Here is a 22,553-nt window from a genome sequence, read left to right on the forward strand (position 1 = left end):
CCAGTAACCCATTAGTGTTCTCAAACCATGGAAACACAAGAAAGCCTTCCTGTAACACTAAATCCCCATTTTACAGGCACCTCACTATCATTCTACCTAAGAAAAAAAATGCTCACATTCAAAAGTAACAGAACATCTAAACATTTTCAACTTGCAGCACCTCATAACATATCAATACAATGAGCAAGTAGCACTGGTACTCCCCCAGCTATCCTCACATACAGCATGTCGGTTTTAAGTCTTTCCTGTTATAACAGCCTTTTCCCCTAGATTCCTGTAGCGATACTACACTGTAGAAGGATCGCATCAGCCAGGTTATTTGCTCACAATAAGCTCTTTTAGTATATAGGATTACTTTGGAAGTGATTGATTTAAGTAAAATAACTACTCCATAACCACTGTTCTAATAGCTGATAGAACATTTGCATTTCCTAATGCTACAGAAAATAAACCAAAACCAATAACTTTTGAGTAACTAACTGCTGTCCATCTCTGGACATTCTTTGCAAAGAGCAGTGCTAGAAAGACATCTAATATGGTCAACAGCATTGCCATGCTTGTGTCTCAGGAACACAAATTAGAACACTGTGGTGTTCAGAAGTCACCCTCAAGAATTCCACATCTACAAGAATTTCTGTGTAATCTGTACTGACATTATATATGCCAAATACGTGGGAGGTCAGGGGTAGGGGAGTGGAGGAAGGACACTATACCATAGATATAATCATTGGCAGATGATGCAATACATTTTGCTGAGAGAATTTAAGTCCTCAGGTCAACTGCATTGTGTGTTCAAACTGTAAAGGCTAATTTGCACTCTTTCAGGAGAGTTTTGAAGTGTGGAACAGGCAAGACTAGAACAATTGCAGGACCCTCAAACTTAGTCCTGAAAATACCAATTTTCACTCCATTGGTCAGAAAACTTTTCACGTACGCACTACTGCAAAACCCACTGATAAACCTTAAGTACAAACTAATTTTGTATATATGAAAGTGGCAATTTCGATAATAACTTTTCTACAGCTGTTTTAGAAAACTGTACACCTTCAATTTTAGACACACAACTTTCAGCTTACTGAACCATTTATAGGTGCCACTTTTTGTTAAAAAAATTAGCATGTCCAAGGACATCAGCCACATTAAGATGCTATGGTATCACAGAAACTCTGGGAACTGATATCTACCTTGCTGCTACATTGCATTTTGTAATATCTACAAGATTCATTTACTTCTGTTTTCTGCAGCTGAGCTTACTTTCACTACTGCTTGTTAGAAAATCAAGTGACTTGAACCCACATTCATCTTAAAACTGTAAGAAAAAAAAGAAGATTTCTTACAGACACTGTTTCAATTAAACAGTCTCTTCTTTTCACATAAGAAAAGGAAATCACTAACAACAACCCCTCCTCCCTCCTAGAAAACCACAATTCTCTGCATACCAGGACTTTTCCTCTAAAAAGTAATCCAAGAGTCCTTGAAATGGGAAAACTCCATTTCCTTCAGCTGCTATGAAACTGCAGGTAAGTTAAGCAGTTTTACATCCAATTCTTCAACTAATAATGATATTGAGACAAGATGACTTTGTTGCCCTTTGGGTTTCCAACTGCCTTAGATTTCTGCATCAACTCATCTACCAATAACTACAGCTTCTGTCTCCCCTGCTTTATAGGATTTTTCCTGGTTCTTTGCAAGAGAGTTGTTTCACCATCCCCTGGTTGGAAAGTTATAGCTAGGCCTTGCAATCTGCCTATGCATTTGGAGTCTCCTTCTCTGGAGATATTCAAAACCCACCCATCTGGATGCAACCCTGTCTAACATGCTCTAGGTGACCCTGCTGAGTGAGGAGGCTGGACTAGATGATCTTCAGAGGTCCCTTCCAATCTTACTGATTCTATGATTCTATTTGTTTGTTTCTTCAGAGAAGATCATGACCAAAAAAAAAAAAAAAAAAAAAAAAACAAAAAAAAAAAAACAAACCAAACACCCCCAAAACATTGTTTCAAGGGATGTTCAAGTCATTCTCTTTAGATCCTTGTTTTGAAACCTAAGCTCCTATTTTAGATGCTCTACTAATTCCTTTAATCAAATCTCTAATTGTTTCAGGTCTTGGGGGAGGAGGGTGTTTACCAAAGAACATCAGGGAAATACTAACATAAGTCAAAGACTGAATAAGTGATACCAGCTTACTATTTATCATTGTAGAAAATGAATCCTACTTCCCTTTTGATCTGAGCAATAAGCTCATCTTTAGAGTTTTGTGCATTTCTCAGTTTTATATCCTTCAAGAGAATACCATAATACAAGACTATAGAGGAATCTTTTATCTGACTACAAACTTCTTCAGCCCCCCAAGCATGGTACAAATCCAAGAAAGGTACGAATCCAAGAAAACATTTACTTTACGGCGTCATCCCAAACACTAAGTGTGCATCTTATGTAAGGCCATTCTGGGCCAATTAACTAGGGCTTTTCTGAATAGGTCTGGATTATCATCTCTTCCGCACATTTCCATGGTGTTTCTTGCAACCTTTCTCTGCAAGAACATCCTTTTCATACACCTCACTTCCAACAGAATTAAGCATTTTAACTACTGTAACTATTTTAACTAGCAGCTCAGACACCTTCCCCTCCAAGTTTATTCTATAAAGATACAGTTATCTCAGTTTTAAATGCACAATCTGGACTCTGGCACAGAAAATATATGTTTCAATGACAAGCAATTGCTGCAGGTGTTCCAGGACACAAGAAAGTATCATTCAAGTGCTATGGCACAGAAAGATTGAGTTTACATAGTAAGTGATTGACTAACTTGGAGCTAAAGTGATATAAGTTATGGCAAATATATGCACATCATAATTAACAGTACAGAAAATAAGTACTTGAAACAGTTCCTATCCCACTCATAGTAGAAGGGAGGTACAGAACACTGAGTAAGACTAATATTTGTCTTAAAACAGCTAGAAGTCACTGCTGCTAAAATCCTAAGGTCAAGAGACTGCACCCAATTATACAAAAAAAGAAAGAAACTCTGCATGTTTTCAGAGGGAACACAAGTTCATCTTTCATGCATAAAAAAAATGAGTAAGGTTTTCCCTAAGGTAAGTTACATTCATCTAGTTTTCCTTCCTCTGACACAGCTATCAGTAGCCAATGCTCAGGTACTATACTGAGTCAGGTGTTCTGAGAGTCTAGAATGGCATGAGTGTTCTGATGCTCTAAAAACTAGCATACAGACTTTAATTACCAAATTAAAGAGCCATCAGAGAAGGAAAGATTCAGTAGCTTTTAACCACTTGCTCTTGAGGGGGAGGGAGAAAAGACACATAAGTTTCTTTTCTGACAGTAATTCTCAGCTTTTCAGAAATTAAAGTTTTGAAGGAGTACTTCCAGAGAATATTTTAAAGCATAATAGTAGGCTCAGAAGCACCAGAGGGAAAAAAGCAAAGAGGCAGACGAAGGAATATTCCAAACAGCAAATGGAAAGAGCTACTGACAACCAAATCTGAATTAACCTAATCATAGCTTAACTTTTGATTCAAAGAGGTGAGGTAAGGATACAAGTAGAAAAATTGTAGAATTACAGTGAGAATCTAGACAAGCTACAGGGAACAAATGACTAGACTGTCCAACAAAACAAGTAACATGACCACACACAGTTCTAAGGATAAAAAAAAAAAAAAGGCCTTCAAAGTTTTTTTTTTTTTTTTTTTAAACTAACCTTACTGAAGCCAGTACATTGCAGATTACAGAAGATGTTCTGTATGTATAAGTTAACTTCCTTACAGCCTTCTTTACTTACCGTCTGCAGGTAGAGACTTTTCAAAACCATTCGTTGCTCCCAAAAGTGTAATGACTACGCATTGGAGCATCTTGGACCCCAAAACATGAATTTCAGATTCATATTCTCTTACTACATCTTACATCTCTATACTTGCACACAAAGGATGTAACCAGAAGAAAGAGTCCAGCACTTCAAATTCTACCCCAGTGCATTAGAACCATCAGTTTCGTTACTTGATGTAAATATCTTGTTTATTAAATGAGTAGATTGAGATAAACACAAACTACTAAAGCCCCAGCTCTAAATTGAGATCAGCTTTCCCTACTGTGATCAAATCTTATTTGGGCACACCAAATCTTTCTCAATTGAAACAACTGTCCATATGTTCAGTCTAACCTCAACTTTTTCCATAGACTTGTGACTAAAGGTGACTTACTCAAATTTATACTATGAACAGGTTTAGTAAACCATGTGACTTGTTTGATAGTGCAATGGACTCTGAACAGTTCTGTCAGTTACTGCCATGGGGAAATACAACTTAGGTATTCATTTTCTCTATTTTTAATTCTGGAGCACTGAGGTATTCAGAAACTAAGAATCAAACACTAATATGCACTTGCAGAGTATTTTTTTTTCCTGACAAGAAATGAGTCTTTCAGTAGATATAAAATTGCAAGTAGCAGGAACGGTTTTTAGTATTACAATATTTAAACTTCATATATAGTAGAAGGCTGAGGAGAGGCTAAAGTACAACCTAATGCTTCGCTCTTGTAGAGCATGAATTCATCTTTAATCCACATTAAGATATTTATCTATGCAATGATTTGTCTGGCACATCATCCCCTACCAATGCCTACTAAACCAAGTTTTTATCAGATACTACCACAACCCTAAAATCAAATAGGTCAGGGTTGACAGCAGCAGCTAACTGCAGTGAACACTGACTACTGCCTCATCTTCCCAGAACAACACTGGAAATCAGAATTCCAACATGTTCGACACACTGCATGTGTTCTACACACAGAGAAACAGGTATATTCTTATTTGCTGATACAACACCTTTTGTAAAGGGAGACTAGCTAAAATATTAGCTTGTATTTATAACTCAGAATATTCTTCACATATCAATAGCTCTAAGTAAATAAATTTAAAGCTAAGCTTCTTTATCTCAGAAGTGTGGCAGATAACATATATTCCTATGCAGAACAAATGGTATATGACTGAGCTTTACATTAGTAAGGGAACAGAGGGAATAAAACCAGTTATGATAGTCCAATATGCAGAGAGTTGTGCATTTAACTGAACTTGCAGAATAAGAAACAAGAACAGCAACTAAACCTGATTCTATATACAATTTTCAGTACATTGAACTTATATTAATAAATTGCATCTATACGAAGGTAGCTTCTTTCTTTTTGCTCATTTTTCCAGTTATAAGTGTAAGTATATTTGATATTTTTAAAAAGTTAATCTTAACTCTTAAACATAGATTAATTATGATTAGAAGCGTGATGTTACCTGACCCAGAACCTGAAGTTGTCATATCATAAATTAAATCTTTTAAAGTAGTTCCTTCTGATATGAAGGGACGATCTAATGAGGGATCTTCTTCACTTGGTACACGGTGATGAATTACAGTACGATTATGACAAAGATACAGAATCAACATTAGTGAAATACAGACGAAGCAGACAGGTCCAGCAATGACAGCTGCCAATTCCACAGGTCCCAGATTAGAAGCAGGTTTTCCTGGAGTTGGGCCTGTGATTAAAAAAAAAAAATGCAAGAAAATGGTAAAACTATTTCTCTCTCTATGTAATAAAGTAACTGAAGTGTTTGTGACTGTATTTCATAGTGATCTTCAATTATTCTAACATATTTAATAAATTAGAACTTAGGAATAACAACTTTCAAAGATCAAAAAATCAGTACTACAAAGGACAAAACCCTCAAATGTATAGTTACCCACAGCAATTATTTTACTTGCATTTCAGTCTTCAAAATTGGTTTTAGCATTCCAATCCAGGATATTAGTTTCTTGTTCCAAAGCTCTTAAATTTGTAATTATAGACTTTAAGGGGATCTTTTGGCCTCAACTTGCATACATATTCAAAAAATTTCACTCTTACAGAGTTTTCTGTTAGCTTTAAAGAAGTTAATAAGCCCCATGCCCCTTACCTGGTGTTGGAATTGGAAGCTCTATTTTATTGCAGTGGTCTTTGTCACAGCAGTGAGGCAAAGTAATAACTCCGTCTCTGGAGGAGGGGGCACAAACAAATGGCCTGTCTCGGGGAATCAGATCAATTTCTGCTATGCACATGCTATTGTGTATGACTTTGTCCACAGTCCGTGTTACTGAGGTAAAACAGAGCCCATCTGTCACACATGTAAAGTTGTCTTTTGTACAGAGATGGCAGTAACATTGTAACGCTGTATTGAGAAAAGAATTAATGTTAGTTGTTATATATTTTGAATTGTGAAACAATCTGAATGATCTCAAAAAATAAGTTTGAAACACTAGAGGTCTGTAATTTTTAGTTATTAAATAGAGTTGTAACACTAAACAAATACTATAATGCTTTTCAGTGGGACAATAAAATTAAGAGGTGAAAAGATGAACAATTTAAACTTAAACTCATCTCTCCATATACAATTATGGATTAAGGAAAGACTGATCTTAGCTGTTTCTCCAGATGGTCAAGTTCTGCTAGTATCTTACAGTAAAAACTTAAGACTTTTTATAACACTATCTTCAACATTTAGCATGCAATCCTACTGCTTTCAAAAAAAAAAAAAAAAAAACAAAAAACACCACACACCAATACAAATAATGCCATTTGCATTGTAACTAAAAAGGGTAGAGCTTTCATATGCAACAAACAATATGCTGCAGGCTACTTTAGAAGGTTAATCCCATATATATTACATGACAGCTTTTAGAATTTCTGCTGAGAAAAGGGCATACAAAGATAGTCCTCATAAAAAGCTGAAATCATCTTCTGCTTATGTGAAAAGATATGTTCTCAGGATGTTTGGATTTATTTATTTATGAATCTGCAGAAAAATGTTGCCTTATACCACTCAGTGTCTTGGTTTACTAAAACCATCAATTGCATTATAAATTTGGGGTGGGGGTGTGGAAGAAGTGACAGACTAATCATGTACAAGATAACTAGGTTTTATTCATTAAGTCTCAGAACTTCTGGAGAAGGAAATCACTAATTCCAATTTCTTTTTCCATTCCTTCCTGCATTTATAGTATCAAAGTCAGAAAACAGCATAAAAAACAACCAAAATAAACAAGCAGAGTTGGAGTGCACTGGTTATGTGGATGAAAAGTTATATCATAAAATTGGTAAGGTTAGAAGGAACCTCTAGAGATCATCTAGTCCAACCCTCAAATACGTGGCCCATACGGGGACTGAACCCACGACCTTAGCATTATGAGCACCATGCTCTAACCAACTGAGCTAAGTAGGTTATGATACAGCCTTCAAGCAGAACTGAGGATACGCCGTTTCAGAAACAAATAAAACTTTTCTTCTTTCTTCTTTAATCTGCTATTTCACATACATACATTAAATTTAGTGAAAGCTGCAGTTAATTCTAAACTCTAGTTAGTTTAGGGAAAAAAAGTGAGACTAATACAGGATTTAGATCACTGTAAGTCTTACACAAAAGATGCAATGAGTACAATATATACAGAAAGCTATACTGACATGTAGGACTGACTAGAGTCAACAGTAAAAGCTAACATATGTTAAGTCTAAGCAAACAATTGGGGAGTCATGGCTGAAGAAATTCTCCCCTTCCCCAAGAAAGCAGCAACCTATAAGGGATTTATATTACATACTTTATATCTTTCATAAAGAATTAAGAACAACATGATTTAGAGGAAGTGATAATTCAAGAGACTTCATCTGCTGTTCCACCTGGAGGGTATATAGGATGTGCATGCAGATGTTTCCATGAAGATATTTTTCTTTAACAAAAGGATGACAAATGTCAGGTTGAAAAGCAGCTAAGAAAATTAACAGAAACAAATATAAGACATGCTCTCATACAGTCAAGTCTAGAACTTTAAGGACTAAGTGTAATGCAAGAGGACAAGATTCTTTCAAGGGTACAAAAACCAAAACAAAAAAACAACAACCACCACCTTGCACCAGAGGCATCTCAAGGAGGCACAGTAAAAGATGCCCTGAAAACTGAGATTTGGCTCTTCACCTAAATTCAACAGATTAAGATAAACTGCTTGAGCTGGCTATGAACTTCCATCCCTCTTTATCTTTGGATATCATGGATTCCAATAACCGGCAATCTGATCTCAAATACATATTTCATTTAGAATTCATGTTTCTAAGCTCCCACAATCCTTCACTAGGTTTTCTGAAGGAAATCAAAGTTACTTCTTAGTGCAGGGTGACTGGCAAAAAAAATGTTTAATAAAGATCTTAGGACCAGCTACAAAAAACTAACCCACATATCAGAGACGGTCAGTACCCCACAGGCAAGTAGAGGAGAGGGTAAGAGAAGAATACATGGGGTTGTGAAAAGATCTGTTTAGTATAAAGATTATTTGTTCAGTATGAAGATCTATCCAAGTAATTAGAAGTTATATGAAGTGATAAGAAGACTTACCTTTCTGAGCACAATTTAACAGTACTACTTTTCAAAGATGCAGATTTTACCCCCCCCAACACACACAGAAGTCCCTATGATTCAAAGTTCATCTATGAGAACATTAACCAAACACACACCAGCAGAAACATAACCTTTAATTTATACTTCAGCATGCTATTTCTGGAACCCAAGTAAACCCATTTAAAGTTTTCTAAAATATCCACAGACTGATAAGTATATTTCTTTCTGCCCCCATAAGGTTTTTGGAACAGAACTTTATTCTTCTTCAGACAAGTTAACCCTTGCAAGTCATTATCTCACTTGCTTCACCCAGGACCTATTTTTCCATTTAAATAGTCTTCTTGGCTTGTCATAACTATCTCACATATCTGAATGCCTATATAAGAGTTAGATATTGAGTAGTCTTATCTTTACATTAAGCCTCTGTATAGATGCTATATTCCTTGAAGTGAAAAATGAATAAGCATAACAAGGTCACCTCAAACAACAGCTCCCTGATCTTATAAAATTGTAAAGACACATTGATAACACTGACTAAATAAGAAGTTGGGCCAAAAAAAAAAAAAAAAAAAACCACCTTCCTTATTCATTTTGTTCCTGTCTTTTGCTACATAGTTCCAAAGTGTAATTTGATAAGACAATTCACACTATTTTCTAGTTTCTTATCAAGACACAGTACACTGTCAGACACAACCGAGTTGTTTTCTTAACACAAACACATCTGTACCTGCTTCTGAAGCTACTCTTCCCTCTCCCCACTTTTTAAGAAGTGGAAAACAATGCTTTATGAGCTGAATAATCAAGCTTCTGGGAACACAAGCTTTTTGCTCCTCTCTGGTGGATGCAGTCTTACCAAAAAAAAAAAAAGAAAAAAAAAAATCAATTAATACTTCAGTCTCCTTAATGTTTTTGACATTCACAGTTCTTGATGCATCACAACCTAGACGGGCAACAGTAGAATTTCCATATTTTATTAACAGGAAAACTGAATTATGTATTGTTACTGAAAACACTTGTGAGGATGATAAGAAATAGAATTTTAATACCTTCGAACAAATCTCAGTCTCTACTTACCTACATGTAAGAGAACAAAATATGAATAAATGAACACTCTGCAGATGAGTTTTAACACTGAGTAGTAAAAGAGTTGTTGTCAATGACCAACATTTAGTTAAAACAAGTGTTTTCTTTAATAACCATAATCCCAAAGAGAACATCATCATCTGTCATCATCTTGGACTAAAATTTTGGAAACACCTTTTAAAGATAATAACATAAGAAGTCTCTTTGAAACTACTTAAACTCAAAGATGGGAGAGAGAGTGGGGGGAGGGGGAAATTGTTCCAAGTTTTACTTCATGCTTTTAATTGCACAGAAAAGCAACTTTACTCTTTTGCATGTATTACAACAGCGTTTGGATACTACCACCAGAAGGTCATTCCTGTTTGAATGATACAAGATAATGCAAGAGAAAGCGAAAGTACAGATAGCTAAATGAATGAACTGAAGGTAATATGAATGACCAGTTACAAGGTCAAAAACAGAAGTTAGGTCTCCATAGCAGTTTAGTGCCCTTTCTATCGCATTTCTTCACTGTGCCTTCACCATCCTGTATAATCATTCCCCATTTATGGGACTGTTACCATAATAAAGAAAACAATTGAGTAAATGCCATTATAAAAATATTCAGAATATATCAAAATACATATCACATTATGTCATAGAAGTTATCTACAGCATGTTTCTTGTAACTTGAGCTGATTTAACAATAGATTAGCCTCTTGTGCTGAATACAATCAGTTTAGTAATTTCTCTGGCTTAGGCTTTGACAGTTTCATACTCCCCATCTTTAGAAAGTCTTTTTTCTGTGTGTTGCACGGCAAAAAGTCTACCCTGAGGGTGAAACAAGGTGGCAACCTAAGTGTGACACAGTGAAACTACACACCTTGACAAGAGTTAAGAAAGTTGTTTCTGAAGAGTTTAGATATTAATGCTAATACAATCCCGCCTGGATGCATCCCTGTCTAACATGCTCTAGGTGACCCTGCTGAGTAGGGAGGTTGGAGTAGATGATCTCCAGAGGTCCCTTCCAACCTTACTGATTCTATGATTCTACATAAACAGAGAATTAAACTCTGTTCACTTAGTTTTTAAAAGTATTATTAGATACAGAAAAGGCTTTTTATGTACCTGATACCTTCCTGAGGTAAAATGATTGCATAAAGTCTTTATTTTCAGAATTACATAAAACCCTGTGAATCATCATACAATATTTGCTAAATCATACAGAATTACTGGAATCTGACAATTTACAGTGCTTAGAATACTATTTTCAATCAAAAGAGGTTCTGGACAAAAATCATATATATAGAAATAGTGCATTTCAGAACATGCTACCAAAAGGTATTAAAATGCTTTATAAGTCTTGAAGCGTTTTACAAAATAATAGCACATCTCAATAGTAATGATTTATTGATTAAAGTTATTAATAATTACTAATATTAATCTTTATTTTACAAATAGAAAACCTGTCACATCAGAAGTCAAGTAATCATAGGCCCCAACAACAGCATTATGCTGAACAGGAGCCTCAAGATCCTTCTACTTGTGATATTGTAACTCTTCTCCTACAGAAGACAGAAATGACACTTGGAAACAACAACAACATAATACCCCAGAAGAAAAACTAGGACTTGGCTTCCACAAACTACAGAGTCTGACAATAAATTGTCAGAAGCAAAGCCACAATACAAGGTGGTGCTGTCAGTTTCCCATTTTCTTATTTATGCACTCCCCTCAAAGAGTACCAAGAGAAATCTCCAGCTCAGTATGCCAGGAAAAAAAAAAAAAAAAAAAAAAAAAAAAAAAGTTTAGATCTCACTATGGCTGGGACAGAGGTACACTTTTTAAACTGTGATATTTCATGACCTTTACCAAGTCATTCTTCTTACAAAGGCACTAAGTTCAATTTTGCACAGGAGTACCAAGTTTTCAGGCAATTTTTCCTGTATTATATTTCGTCCTTCCTTGTTAAGAAAAACTTCCACTGAGAACAGCAGTTTGGGGCAACTACAGTGATGTACTCAAGAAGGAAAACAACCTACTTTATTTTAAGGCACTATCCTCAACTTGCAGGTAACAATAAAACCTTGTGAATGCTCCCAACTTTAAAAAAGGAATACCACGTTCTTTGTAGCATAGGCATCAAGTGGCACTATTCATTTCTGCAACTAACAAGTATGTTCAAGCCTCTACAGCAAGATGTTTCTGATAACTTTCATGAAAGAATGTTCTAGAAAACCAAAAGAAAGTTAGAATTAAACCTCGATCACCATCTTTATGAAGAGAGTAGAAGAATGATGAACTCTTCCCTTTGTACTTTAAAATTCACTTCAGCATATATGATAATGAGCCAACCTGATTTATATAAGATTGAACTGTGTGAATATACAGAATTTCCAGAGGTTGACTTCCCAGAATTTTGACAAGACAAAAGACTATTTACAGTTCACACAGTGTGAAGAAGGAAGAAAAAGAAAAAAAAAGCAGTAGTTAAACTAGCTTCATATAAGTGGTATCATGAGAGGATTCATTTCTGTAATAATGCTAGAATCAGAAGTGATCACAAAGCGCCCAGCTTTTGTTAACCCATGAGAAGAATGCTGAGTAATGGGAGGCAAAGCATATGTTGCACCATTACTTTGTCAACTTGGACTACAGTGTTCACAGGAGAAAAAAAAGAAAAAAAAAGAAAAAGCCCATTACCAATTTCAGAGGAATTTCATAGGACTGTGAGCTAAGGACTACAGGATTTCAGACTGTAACAGTGGTGTATTTCACAAAAAAAAAAACACACACCCACACTACTTCCATCCTTAAGATGTCCTAAGGAAAAATATGTTAGCCTTGGAAGCTTACGGCAACCTAGCCTTGTTTCCATATAAAACTCTTAGATCTTGTTTTCGTGACAGAAATTAAATGAAAGTTCTTGATTGCTCAGAGGCATTAAATGAGAAATGAAATGTTAAGCTCAAATCAACATGAAAGTTTCTCTCATTATCTAGATTTGATGTTTTACACAAGAAAACTTTAAGCACACACGCACACAACAGAAAAGGTAATTTAAGCCTCACTGTTTCAATTTCAAAGACTCTCTATCTTCTTTAATAAAGATATGAGCAATTAATACAGTATTTTAGTATAGTAAGTTATATTTTGCCTTAAGTAATATTTTCTTTGCAGTATGATTAAAGTGAAATGAAAATAGCATTCTAAGAACCCAGACTGAGTGATGTCTTAAAGTTGTAATTGAAAGAGTCATAGTACATCTTCTCCTCTTCAAAACCCTCGAGCAATACACATGCCACCTATGGAAGAATTCATATACTGGCACTCAAATATAGATTTTGTATATTGATTGCCATCACCTAACATACTACAGAAGTTGAAATCTAAATCATATATATGATTAGATATATGACAGTAAAAATATATATCTTAAGTTTCATCAACAAATATGACCTTACTGCTTAAGTGAAGAAAAAAAACATGTTTTTTCATATCCACTTCAGTTTTCAATTTCCCAAATGTCATTAACAACTCAGTTTCACACATCACCTATCTGTACAGTACAACAGTACAGCTCTGATATCACATCTCTTATAAGAGACCCTAGGTATGGAGTGGCCAAAGTGAGAGAACTCTTTTCCTGTATGGTGCTTGCTTAAGATTGTTTCCTCGTGTTTTGGGCCTCACAAAGCACAAAGGTTAATCGATCAGCTGTAACACAAAGATCATCTACCTAAGTCATCACTAGTTCTCAGAACTGAGAATAGCAGCACACCGCAAAGCGCATCAGCTTAACTACAGCATCGAACCGAGACTTCGGAGAGTCTTCCCTTCATTGTGTGGAACATTCAACACGTCGCTCCCTGAGCTGCTGCCTCCTCTCTTCTCTCCCACAGTACTGTTTGTAAGCATCAGAGAGGAGCCTGCCTGCAAGGCACAGCGGGTTTCCCCTAGCCTGCTGACGAAGCCAACGCAGACAGAAGTTTTCCAAAGGAGACATCATCCCCAAGCAGTTAGTTTTTACAGTATGCTCTGCTCCAACCACCCAGACACACAGCGACGGTGACCTCAAGGCACGGAGGTGAGGGAGGGGTGTGCTCCGCCACCGGGAGCCGCGTTACCCTGGCGGGCCGCGGCGGCTCGTCCCCTCTGAGGGAAGGGGCAACCAGAGTCCACCACAGGGGCGGGAGCAGAGCAGGGGGTACCCTGGGGAGACGCCGCTCGGGGCGCTGCTCTCCGCAGGCGCTAGAGGGGGGAAGAAAAAAAAAAAAAAAAGAGGGGGAAAGAGGCTGCTCTCTCGAGGCCGCGGCGGGTACCTTGTCCATCCCTCAGCGCCCGCCGCCAGTGCCCCTCCTTGCCCCGCGGCATCACGCCCGCCCTGCGCCGAGGCCCCTCCTGTAGGGCCGCTGCTGCCCTCGGCCAACAAAGGGACGCGCCGTCCCCAAGCTCTGCCAGGCTCGGACACCGGGGCGGGGAGGGAGGGGGGAAGCGACTCCGCCCCAACCGGCCCCTCCGCCATGTTGTTGAAAGGAACCGACGGGGACCCGCGGACCACTGCCGCTCCCCGCCCTCCCCCCCCCCCCCGGCACCACCTCCCGCGCTTCCTCCTTCCTCTCCCTTCCTGCACGCACACATGCACTCACCAGCCGCCTTGGGGAGGAGCAGCACGGCCACCAGGCACAGCAAGGCCCAGGGCCGCCGAGTGGCCGTTAACGCCATGGTCCGGTCCCGAACCCACAGAGCGAGGGTGCGCGCGCGCGCACGCGCGCGCCAGGATTCCGGCTCACGACCCCCTTCTCCTCCCTGCTCCTCCCCCCACGAGAGAAACGGAGAGAAGCGCGCACCCACGGGCCACCACCGCCGCCTGCACCTCCCCAGCTGGCCGTAGCCACTAATGTAACCGACACAGAGGCTCCGCCTGATTGGCCGCTCCCGCCGGCCCCGCCCCTCCCGCCCGGCCCCGCCCCGCCGGCAGCTGCAGAGCGCCCGAACAACAACAAGATCAGGGGGAGCGGCAGCGGCGCGGCGAGGGGGCGGGGCACGGCGAGGGGGAGGTGAGGGGGCGGGGCGGGCCGGGCCCAGGCCCAGGCCCAGGCCCGGGCGGCTCCCGCGGCGAGGTTCAAGGAGGCGCGAGGCCCTGGCGATGGGCGCTCTCTCTATGCACCTAGTTCCTGCGTGTGGAGGGGGAGTGCGCAGAGCCCTTCGGTATACTTGCTGCACTGCTTTTCCCTCTCCAGCAGCCTCGTAAGAGCTGCTCTTTCGGGTGTAGACATGATGGGTAGTGCTGAGAGCTTACTCCCTGCTACCTAGCATACCATAGCATCGGGGACAGCCCAGCCTTAGAGCTTGCTTTGCCCATGGGGAGCAGTTTGTCTCCTGGTGGCATGCAGGCTCTCTGGAGCACACCCGTGTTGTGCAGCAGGGTGTGCAGTGCTCACGCCATCCCATCACCGCTCACCCGCTCTGAACAACCAGGGCAGTCACTTTGGAAACCCAGCCAAACCCACCGATTTGTCTGAGAGTCAACTTAGTCACACAACCTGTGCTAGCTAGGATCCCTCCTTGAGGACAGTCACCACCACCGAGATGGTTATCTTTACCCACCATGCCTTTTTAGCTTCTGCACGAGTGGTGCAGAAAGAGGACAGGCACTGTTCTTCTGTGCTCTAATGGGGTTACCTGCTTGCTCTGGGAATCCCCTACCAGCATCCTGCCTTCTTTACCTGGCTGGCATGTCCAGATCCTGGATCAAAGTCCTTCAGACCTCCTTTACCTGGCTGCCATGTCCAGAGCCTGAATCAAAGTCCTTCAAAGTCCATGTGTGCTTTTGTACTACTTCTCTTGCTAGGCTTGCTTGCTCTATGGCCCCTCCAATCATAAGAGGGGTGACATACAGCCCACAGGTGTTTTTCCACATGTTAGGCGAAATCACTCTTTTTAACAAATTTTCAACAAATTTTTGCAAGCTTTACCTACCATTCTGGAACTTCAGATCTGGCTTCCACCGGATTGTGGCTTCCCGCATCATAGTGTGCAGGACATCAACCACCATGCTCCACAGTGTCATATTTCACTTCCTTGTCACACTGATGTACTGACTATTTTACTTGCAGTTGTTCAGCTGACACAACCTTTATAAAATAAAGTCTTGTTTCTCTTATATCTTCTCATCTAGATAGGAATCCTGTTAATATAATAGTTTAAAGTGAAGTAAATATTTATTAGTTCATTCTCTTCCACTTTCTCTCCTAGCAACGATCAACATTGTGTATGAACAATGCTTAGTTGCATTTTTTTTGCTGAGCAAAATACTGTTTTACTGTAAATATCCTTAGTGATAGTTAGTATTGAACCAAACATCTGGATTTGATGCAGATTCATGCCATAATTAAATACTGAAGTTGGCAATATAAAGCAAACACGTTTTTAGTTATTCATGTATAGAAATACATAATGGCCTAATCCTCAAGTAAAATGATACATTAGCATCAATGAGAAATACTGAAACAGAGTTAAAATTGCTCAAATCCTGAGGTTCTTTTAAATTTATATAGCACATTGATACTATAACTTCAAAAATTTATATTGTGTTTGTGGAAAAGAAATCACTATTCACTTTCCTATTACAGGCCTTCTGTAATTAATGCTGGCCCACAGAAAGTATCTCTGGAGGACAAGGGAAAAGGAAGCAGACTGTAGTAAAAGATTTGATTCAGGGCTCCCAATTCAATCCTAGGGGAAGCATTTTTTGATAGGATCCTGAATGATGTTTGGCTGCCAGCCAAAGAAGGAATAAAGTAACCCACAGTTGACAGTTCACGAACTAAGATAGTTTCAAATCACTTTCAAGTAGTGAAATTGCCAGCACAAACTAAGTACTTTTACTAGGCATCACCTTTCTCTCAGAACAGACACTAGGTGAAGACCACTGCTGAAGAAACACTTAAAGTTCTGCCATTCTCTGTCCCGATCCCTGGGTACCAGGGATCTGTATTCCTGGATACCACATCAGATTCGAGAGCCAAAGTAAACTCCAGGCAGAAGCAGCAATTGCAGAGGTCCTCAAAGAGATTCTGGAGGCCAAGGATTACACCTTGCCTTACTCGCCATACTTTTCTCTATACAGGACTGCAGCACTGCATCTTTACAAGGGTTAAATGAGAGGTACCTAGCAATGCCTCCTGTGGTGCATAGTAAATTACGTCTATTTGATAATGAATCAAATCTATCTTCTTTGCTATACAAGATAGAGCAGTTGGAAAAAAATACAAACAACAAAATATAGCCCAGAGCTTGAGATTTAAATCATCAGCTTTTCCCCCCTGTATCTGTAAACAGTTGAATGCCAATCTATAGAAAATCAGAACTTATTCTTGACCATGCCTGGCTACATTCATCCTTAAATATGCTAGTTAGGCAGATGAGGCTAACTCTCACCACGTTTTAGAAATCTGAGTAGCATAATCCTTGTGAAAATGAAACAATGAAGATGTTTTAACCCAAAGGACAAAATAGAGAAGGCTGTGCTTGGATGTGTCTTAAGACACTAGTTTATAACAGATCTGAAGCAAAACTGACATTATACTACAGAACTCAGATCCATGCCATGGAATCCTGCAAGTTGTGCTCATTCAGTTACAAATTCAGAAATTGCCATTACTAATTTCTGAACAGCTTGTGCCTTTAGTTAGGAAAAAGTAGTTTAAAAGTTCTTACAAGTTAATTTCAGCTTCATCCAAAATATAAATAAATATTGTTTCTTGTTATTTTTCCCATCTTCCAACATTCTGTTTGTATTTAATCTTCATAGAGTTTCCTGCTCCCCTTATATTTGCTTTAACAATTGAACTCCCCAGATTCACTGCTTACTCACTTAAGTTTTCTCACAGACAGAGAGCTTATTCCCAGATTGGCAGGATGATTTAACACCCTTTCAGCGTAAGGAAATCTGACAAAACAAACAGACTCCAAGATATGCCCTTGTGTAAAATGACATTTTATTCAGGAAGGAAATAACTCTTCTGCAATTTCAAATTTTTCAAAATGGCAGTAAGTTCTTGGTCTTTTTCTGCAAAAATAACATGAAAAAGATTGATTTCAGTGTAATATTTTTTCAAGTCCAATAAAAGGCAATTCTTCACTTTTGTGTGTTTGTATTTTAACTAGGTATAGCAAATGTTTGTGCTGCAGCATTGTCTTGCAAGGGAATCCTTCAGGCCACTTCTTATCTACTTTAGTTCATCTTTGTTTTCAGAGTGCTTCCTGGGAATGGAAAGAAAATTGTAATTGGTGAAAATATATTAAGAAGAACAAGCAAGCCTCATTTATGTCATACTTCATTGAATTTCCCCCATTCTGATTATAGAAAGATGCAAAAAATCATCATTTGCTAATGCATAGAACACAATGCAACAAAACAGAAAATCCAGATAATCTGATTTTATGAGATCTGTTTAGATCATCAACATTATCGAATATATTTTCAAAAATATTTGCATTTTTGATTGGGTAAAGCAGGCTATTTTACAGGGAATATCTGCAGTTTAAACACAGGTTCATTGCTAATTTTGTTACTGAAATACGGCATTTAGACACATAATAAAATACACTGCACCCACAGGGAGAGAAATTAAAGCTTTACATAGTGCTAGTTTTATTTCTTGTAGTAATTATTGTCAGTTTTTCAGTGGGTTTTATGATTTCTTTCTAGAAGATGGAAAGCAAAACACTTGAGACTGCATGAAGGGTTCAAACAAAACTATAGTGCAAGAAAAGCACTATGTGGATCATTAAAGTATAACTAATTTTGCAAAGGGACAAATGATGAGATAGGTAATTATACAAACCATATATTTTTCTATGTATTAGTGTTTGACTTGATATGAAATTCCTTGTTTTATAAGCTATTTTGCTTAAAAACATAGGCACTAATAAATAAAATCTCTCTTAGCTTTTAAAGTAAAAGATTATGGAAATAAGGTAGGGAATGTAATTAATGGCAATCAGTAAAAGCTCTATTTGTGTTTCAGTGTAAGAGGTGTTGTATTCAGACTAATAAAGCAAAGATTCTGAAAAATCTGAACAGTGATATAATGAATCTATCTTTCAGCCATAATATATGCATAGTTAGTCCTAATGCAAGAGGAAATAAAGGTATGGCAAAGCTGCATTTGTAGAATTCATATCACAGTTTTCTCTCCATGATAATTAGTGAAATTTTATGTGCTTTTTTTAACAACTAGTCAGTGCATCATGATATTTACAAATTATGTTCATCAAAAAACTCAGCAAGAGAAAAATACCAAATGTGTGTCATTTACCAAGCTAACGGAATAAACCATTTTCAAAAATAAAAATTTCAGGTGCTTGATTTTGCCAATTAGTTTTACTCAAATCAGGAGAGAAGGGATCAAGGTGTTTACTATTGTGCTTTTTCTACAAGCACACAAATCAGGGAGTTTAGTGAAAATTTGTGAGGCATTAGTGAAAATCAAAGACAGGCAAAAGAAAACAAGTAGTTGAAGTTGCTATTTTATAAAATATCTAGAATTATTCGATTTATACCATTTATAAATACTGCTTGATTTCTCTTATCAGTGCCTTAAAAACTAAATACAGTGGGATCGTAATTGTTCAAGACACAGTTAATCATCTCCATTAACAGAAGGTCAGTTAAACCTTAAGTCATATGAAACCCTTTTCCTTTTAATTTATAGCCTGTGAAACACACCAGACTCATATCTGAGAAGTACTAACTGAGCAGCCCAGCAATACCCCACCTCAATATGCAGCTGCTAGGTCCCTACAGCTAACAAGCTTCTTATTCTGCAGCTAATGGGTTTGTGGATATATTATAGCGTTGTAAGTTCTTAGTCTGCAGTAAAGCAGATTGCTGTAATGACAGTTTTGCTCTGCAGCTATTAATCCTCTCAAACATAATCTTTCATTCCAGCTTGTAGAGTCCATTAGCTTCAGAGCTTGTTTGCTGCATACACAACATTCAACCTCATTTGAAATCAGATATAAATGGATTTAAAGAAAATGGTGTTGAACACCGTTAAAGAGTGGTAATATCAGAAACTCTTGTATTAAATCAGGCTCAGGAGTTCTGCTTTTACTATCAGTGCTACCAGTAATAGGTTACTGCTTTAATTTATGTCACAAGCAGGGAAGAAGGCTATAGCCTGAGACTTGTTTACCAAATGCTGAAGTGACTAAGACAACCAGTTAGTTAGGTTAGTGAGGGGTAACAGAAATGAATAGGCTGGCATCAGCGGGGTCTGGAAATGGCTGTGAACTGTACATCATTGTCTGTCTGAAAGCTTTATGTTGCTACAGCAACCCTGAAATTGTGTGAGTTTCTTACCTCTGACTACAGTGAGGCATAGATGCATTGAAGTAGCTTACTTCTAATCAAGAAATGATGGTTTATTTACCTATGCAAGCACAGTTTTTAATTGCTTGAGCTCCATTTCTTCCTATGCCAAGTTGATAGTGCACTGGCAATTTATTTATTTAATTTATATAGCTCTGATTTTCAACAAAAGTCTGTTTTTTCCTGCACTGAAACTTAAATTTCAAGCTGTACTCTGTTTAGACTTCAGAACATCAGTGGAGGTAAGAAGAGAGTCTATAACTCACTAAAAAGGGTGTATAACTCACTAAAATTTAATGTCTCTTTAGCAGTGTACAGAGCACAACCTTTTCCTATTTTAGATCTCTGTATCCAATAGCAGCTGGGCACCCTGTGGGTTTGACAAGCTTGAGTTCTTCTCTTACGGAAGTAAGATTCATTAATTGGAGGCAAGAAATTTCTTTGAGCAAGGAACAGATATTGTGGTGGTAAGCTGCTAAGACCCTAGAGCATTAGGTCTGGGGCTCTAAATTCCAGCTCCTGAGCTTGGATTAAATATCAGTCATCCCTAAAAAAAAAAGGGGGGGGGGGTTAGTAAAGCTCCTGTCACTCTGTCATTAAAGTAACACAATGTTTAGTTAAGTTTAAACCTACGGTAAAAAAAAAGGAGGGGGAGTAGAAAATAACAGGTTCTCAGCAGTGACTATCTCTTGACACTGATTAAATAGCCCTACAAAGCAGGTATGAGAGGAGAGATACTTTCTTCTTTAAGATGTTAGAGGAATTGTTTTATGGCAGCTCTTCTAGTCTTGCTACATGTTCCCACCCATTCTCATTCCTGAGTGCCTGTCACATTGCCTGCTATGTGTTAGACTGTCATCTTTCAATCCCAGCTCAGGTGCTGGCTGGGCATTTCACAATCTTCTTTCTATAGTCTCTCTTGGTAGTGTTTTCTATGAGTTTTCACCTGTTTGCCAACTCTAGCTATAATTCACTCCTAAAGGTACTGTACTTCCAGCAGATCAAGCCAGTTCGATGGTGGTTTTCTGCCGAGTGTTCTAAAAAGGTTTTTTGTTGCTTCTGTTGTTTAGCACAGATACAAAGCCTTTACAAGAGAGCACTTGTCATCTAGTCCAACCCCTCTGCTCAAGCAGGGTCACCCAGAGCACATTAGACAGGATTGCATCCAAGCAGGTTTTGAATATCTCCAGAGAAGGAGATTCCACAACCTCTCTGGGCAACCTGGGCCAGTGCTCTGTCACTCTCACAGTAAAGAAATTCCTCCTCACATTCAGATGGAACTTCCTGTGGTTCAGTTTTTGCCCATTGCCTCTTGTCCTCTAGTACGGCATCACAGAAAAGAGTTTAGCCCCATCCCCTTGACAGCCTCCCTTCAGGTACTTGTAGACATTAATAAGATCCCCCCTCAGTCTCCTCTTCCCCAGGCTAAAGAGGCCCAGCTCTCACAGCCGTTCCTCATAGGGCGGATGCTCCAGTCTTCTGATCATCTTTGTAGCCCAACACTGGACTCTCTCCAGTAGCTTGTACTGGGGAACCCAGAACTGGACGCAGTACTCAAGATGAGGCCTCCCCAGGGCTGAGTGGAGGGGCAGGATCACCTCCCTCGACCTGCTGGCAGCACTCTTCCTAATGCAAGGACTCCTCTTACTTTTTTCCCTCACCACCTTGAGTCCTGCTGAGGGTACCAGGAAAAAAGGATATACCTCTAAATGACTATTATATTCTAGGTTATTTCCTCTAGGCTGGAAAGTTAGGCTACAACCCTCTAGGCTATTCATCAGCATTCCTGGCCTTTTCTCCTATTAGTGAGCAATTATTTTTTTTAAGACGTAGGAAGAGTGGCTTATTATCTATCATTATGTGGCACTCAAACAGAACAGAAATTTAAAATACTGATGGGTGCTTAAGCCTTGCACTATTCTCTGATCTATCACTACCTCAATAATAGCTAGGTTGTTGGGGTTGATCCCACATTTTTTCCAGAAAATGTGGACATTAGGAGATGAGTGGATTAGATGTGACTAACTTCTCTTGCTTCCTCACTGTTTCTTTGTAAGAATAGAGGCTTTTTATACAGGAAATGTATTTTGAGAGGCTCAGGCCACAAATGCATTCTAACATGCATCACAAGTACCTTTGTCTATTTGCTAGATGTTCTTCTGCCCTAACAACAGTCATGCCATGTATGCAGATCTCAAGCTTCTGACTTTCAGAAAATGGGGGCATAAGACATCTGAGTCCATTGCTGCACCTTCAGTTCATCCACGTACACTCAGAGAAGATCTAATCTTGAAGTTAGCTTAACTTTGCTTTGAGCAGAGAATTGGACTAGATTATTTTCTGAGATCTGATCACTTCCGGTCTAAGTTATGTTACCATTCTAAGACAATACCAAGCTACAGGAAAGAAGAGGGGAGAGATAGGAAGTAAATACGTATTTGATCAGAATGAACTCTGGTTAAGTAATTTTTTTTATTTTTGAGTAACAGGCTGGGTATCCATTTATAATTCATGTGGATAAATGCATGGCATCAGCGTTGGGTGGATAAGAACCCTTTACACAAATAGCAGTCTTACCTCTGTTCATTTGAATGCCACATTATTTTTGGAAGCTTCAGCTGGATGCAGATGGGGGTCAAGATGGATATTCTGCAGTCTCTGTGATGAAAACATTTGCAAATGACC

General features: G+C 38.7%; 1 protein-coding gene across 3 annotated transcripts in view; it reads right to left on the bottom strand.

Annotated features, from left to right (window-relative positions):
• The window catches only part of TGFBR1 (transforming growth factor beta receptor 1), a 38,192-nt gene extending 23,818 nt beyond the window's left edge, over positions 1-14,374 (bottom strand). Inside the window, exons 1-4 of one of the 3 annotated variants that reach the window (XM_062569756.1) lie at positions 14,137-14,190; positions 9,153-9,273; positions 5,960-6,211; positions 5,300-5,542 (exon numbers count right to left, since the gene is read on the bottom strand). In XM_062569756.1, the coding sequence (XP_062425740.1) occupies positions 5,300-5,542; positions 5,960-6,101 (385 nt within the window). In that variant the 5' untranslated portion in view covers positions 6,102-6,211; positions 9,153-9,273; positions 14,137-14,190. Of the gene's footprint in view, positions 1-5,299; positions 5,543-5,959; positions 6,212-9,152; positions 9,274-14,136 lie in introns of all 3 variants that reach the window. The other 2 variants (XM_062569758.1, XM_062569755.1) reach the window with 2 other exon arrangements.
• Positions 14,375-22,553: the final 8,179 nt, after the last annotated feature.

Source organism: Rhea pennata, chromosome 2 (assembly GCF_028389875.1).
Source record: "Rhea pennata isolate bPtePen1 chromosome 2, bPtePen1.pri, whole genome shotgun sequence".
Taxonomy (NCBI): Eukaryota; Metazoa; Chordata; class Aves; order Rheiformes; family Rheidae; genus Rhea; species Rhea pennata.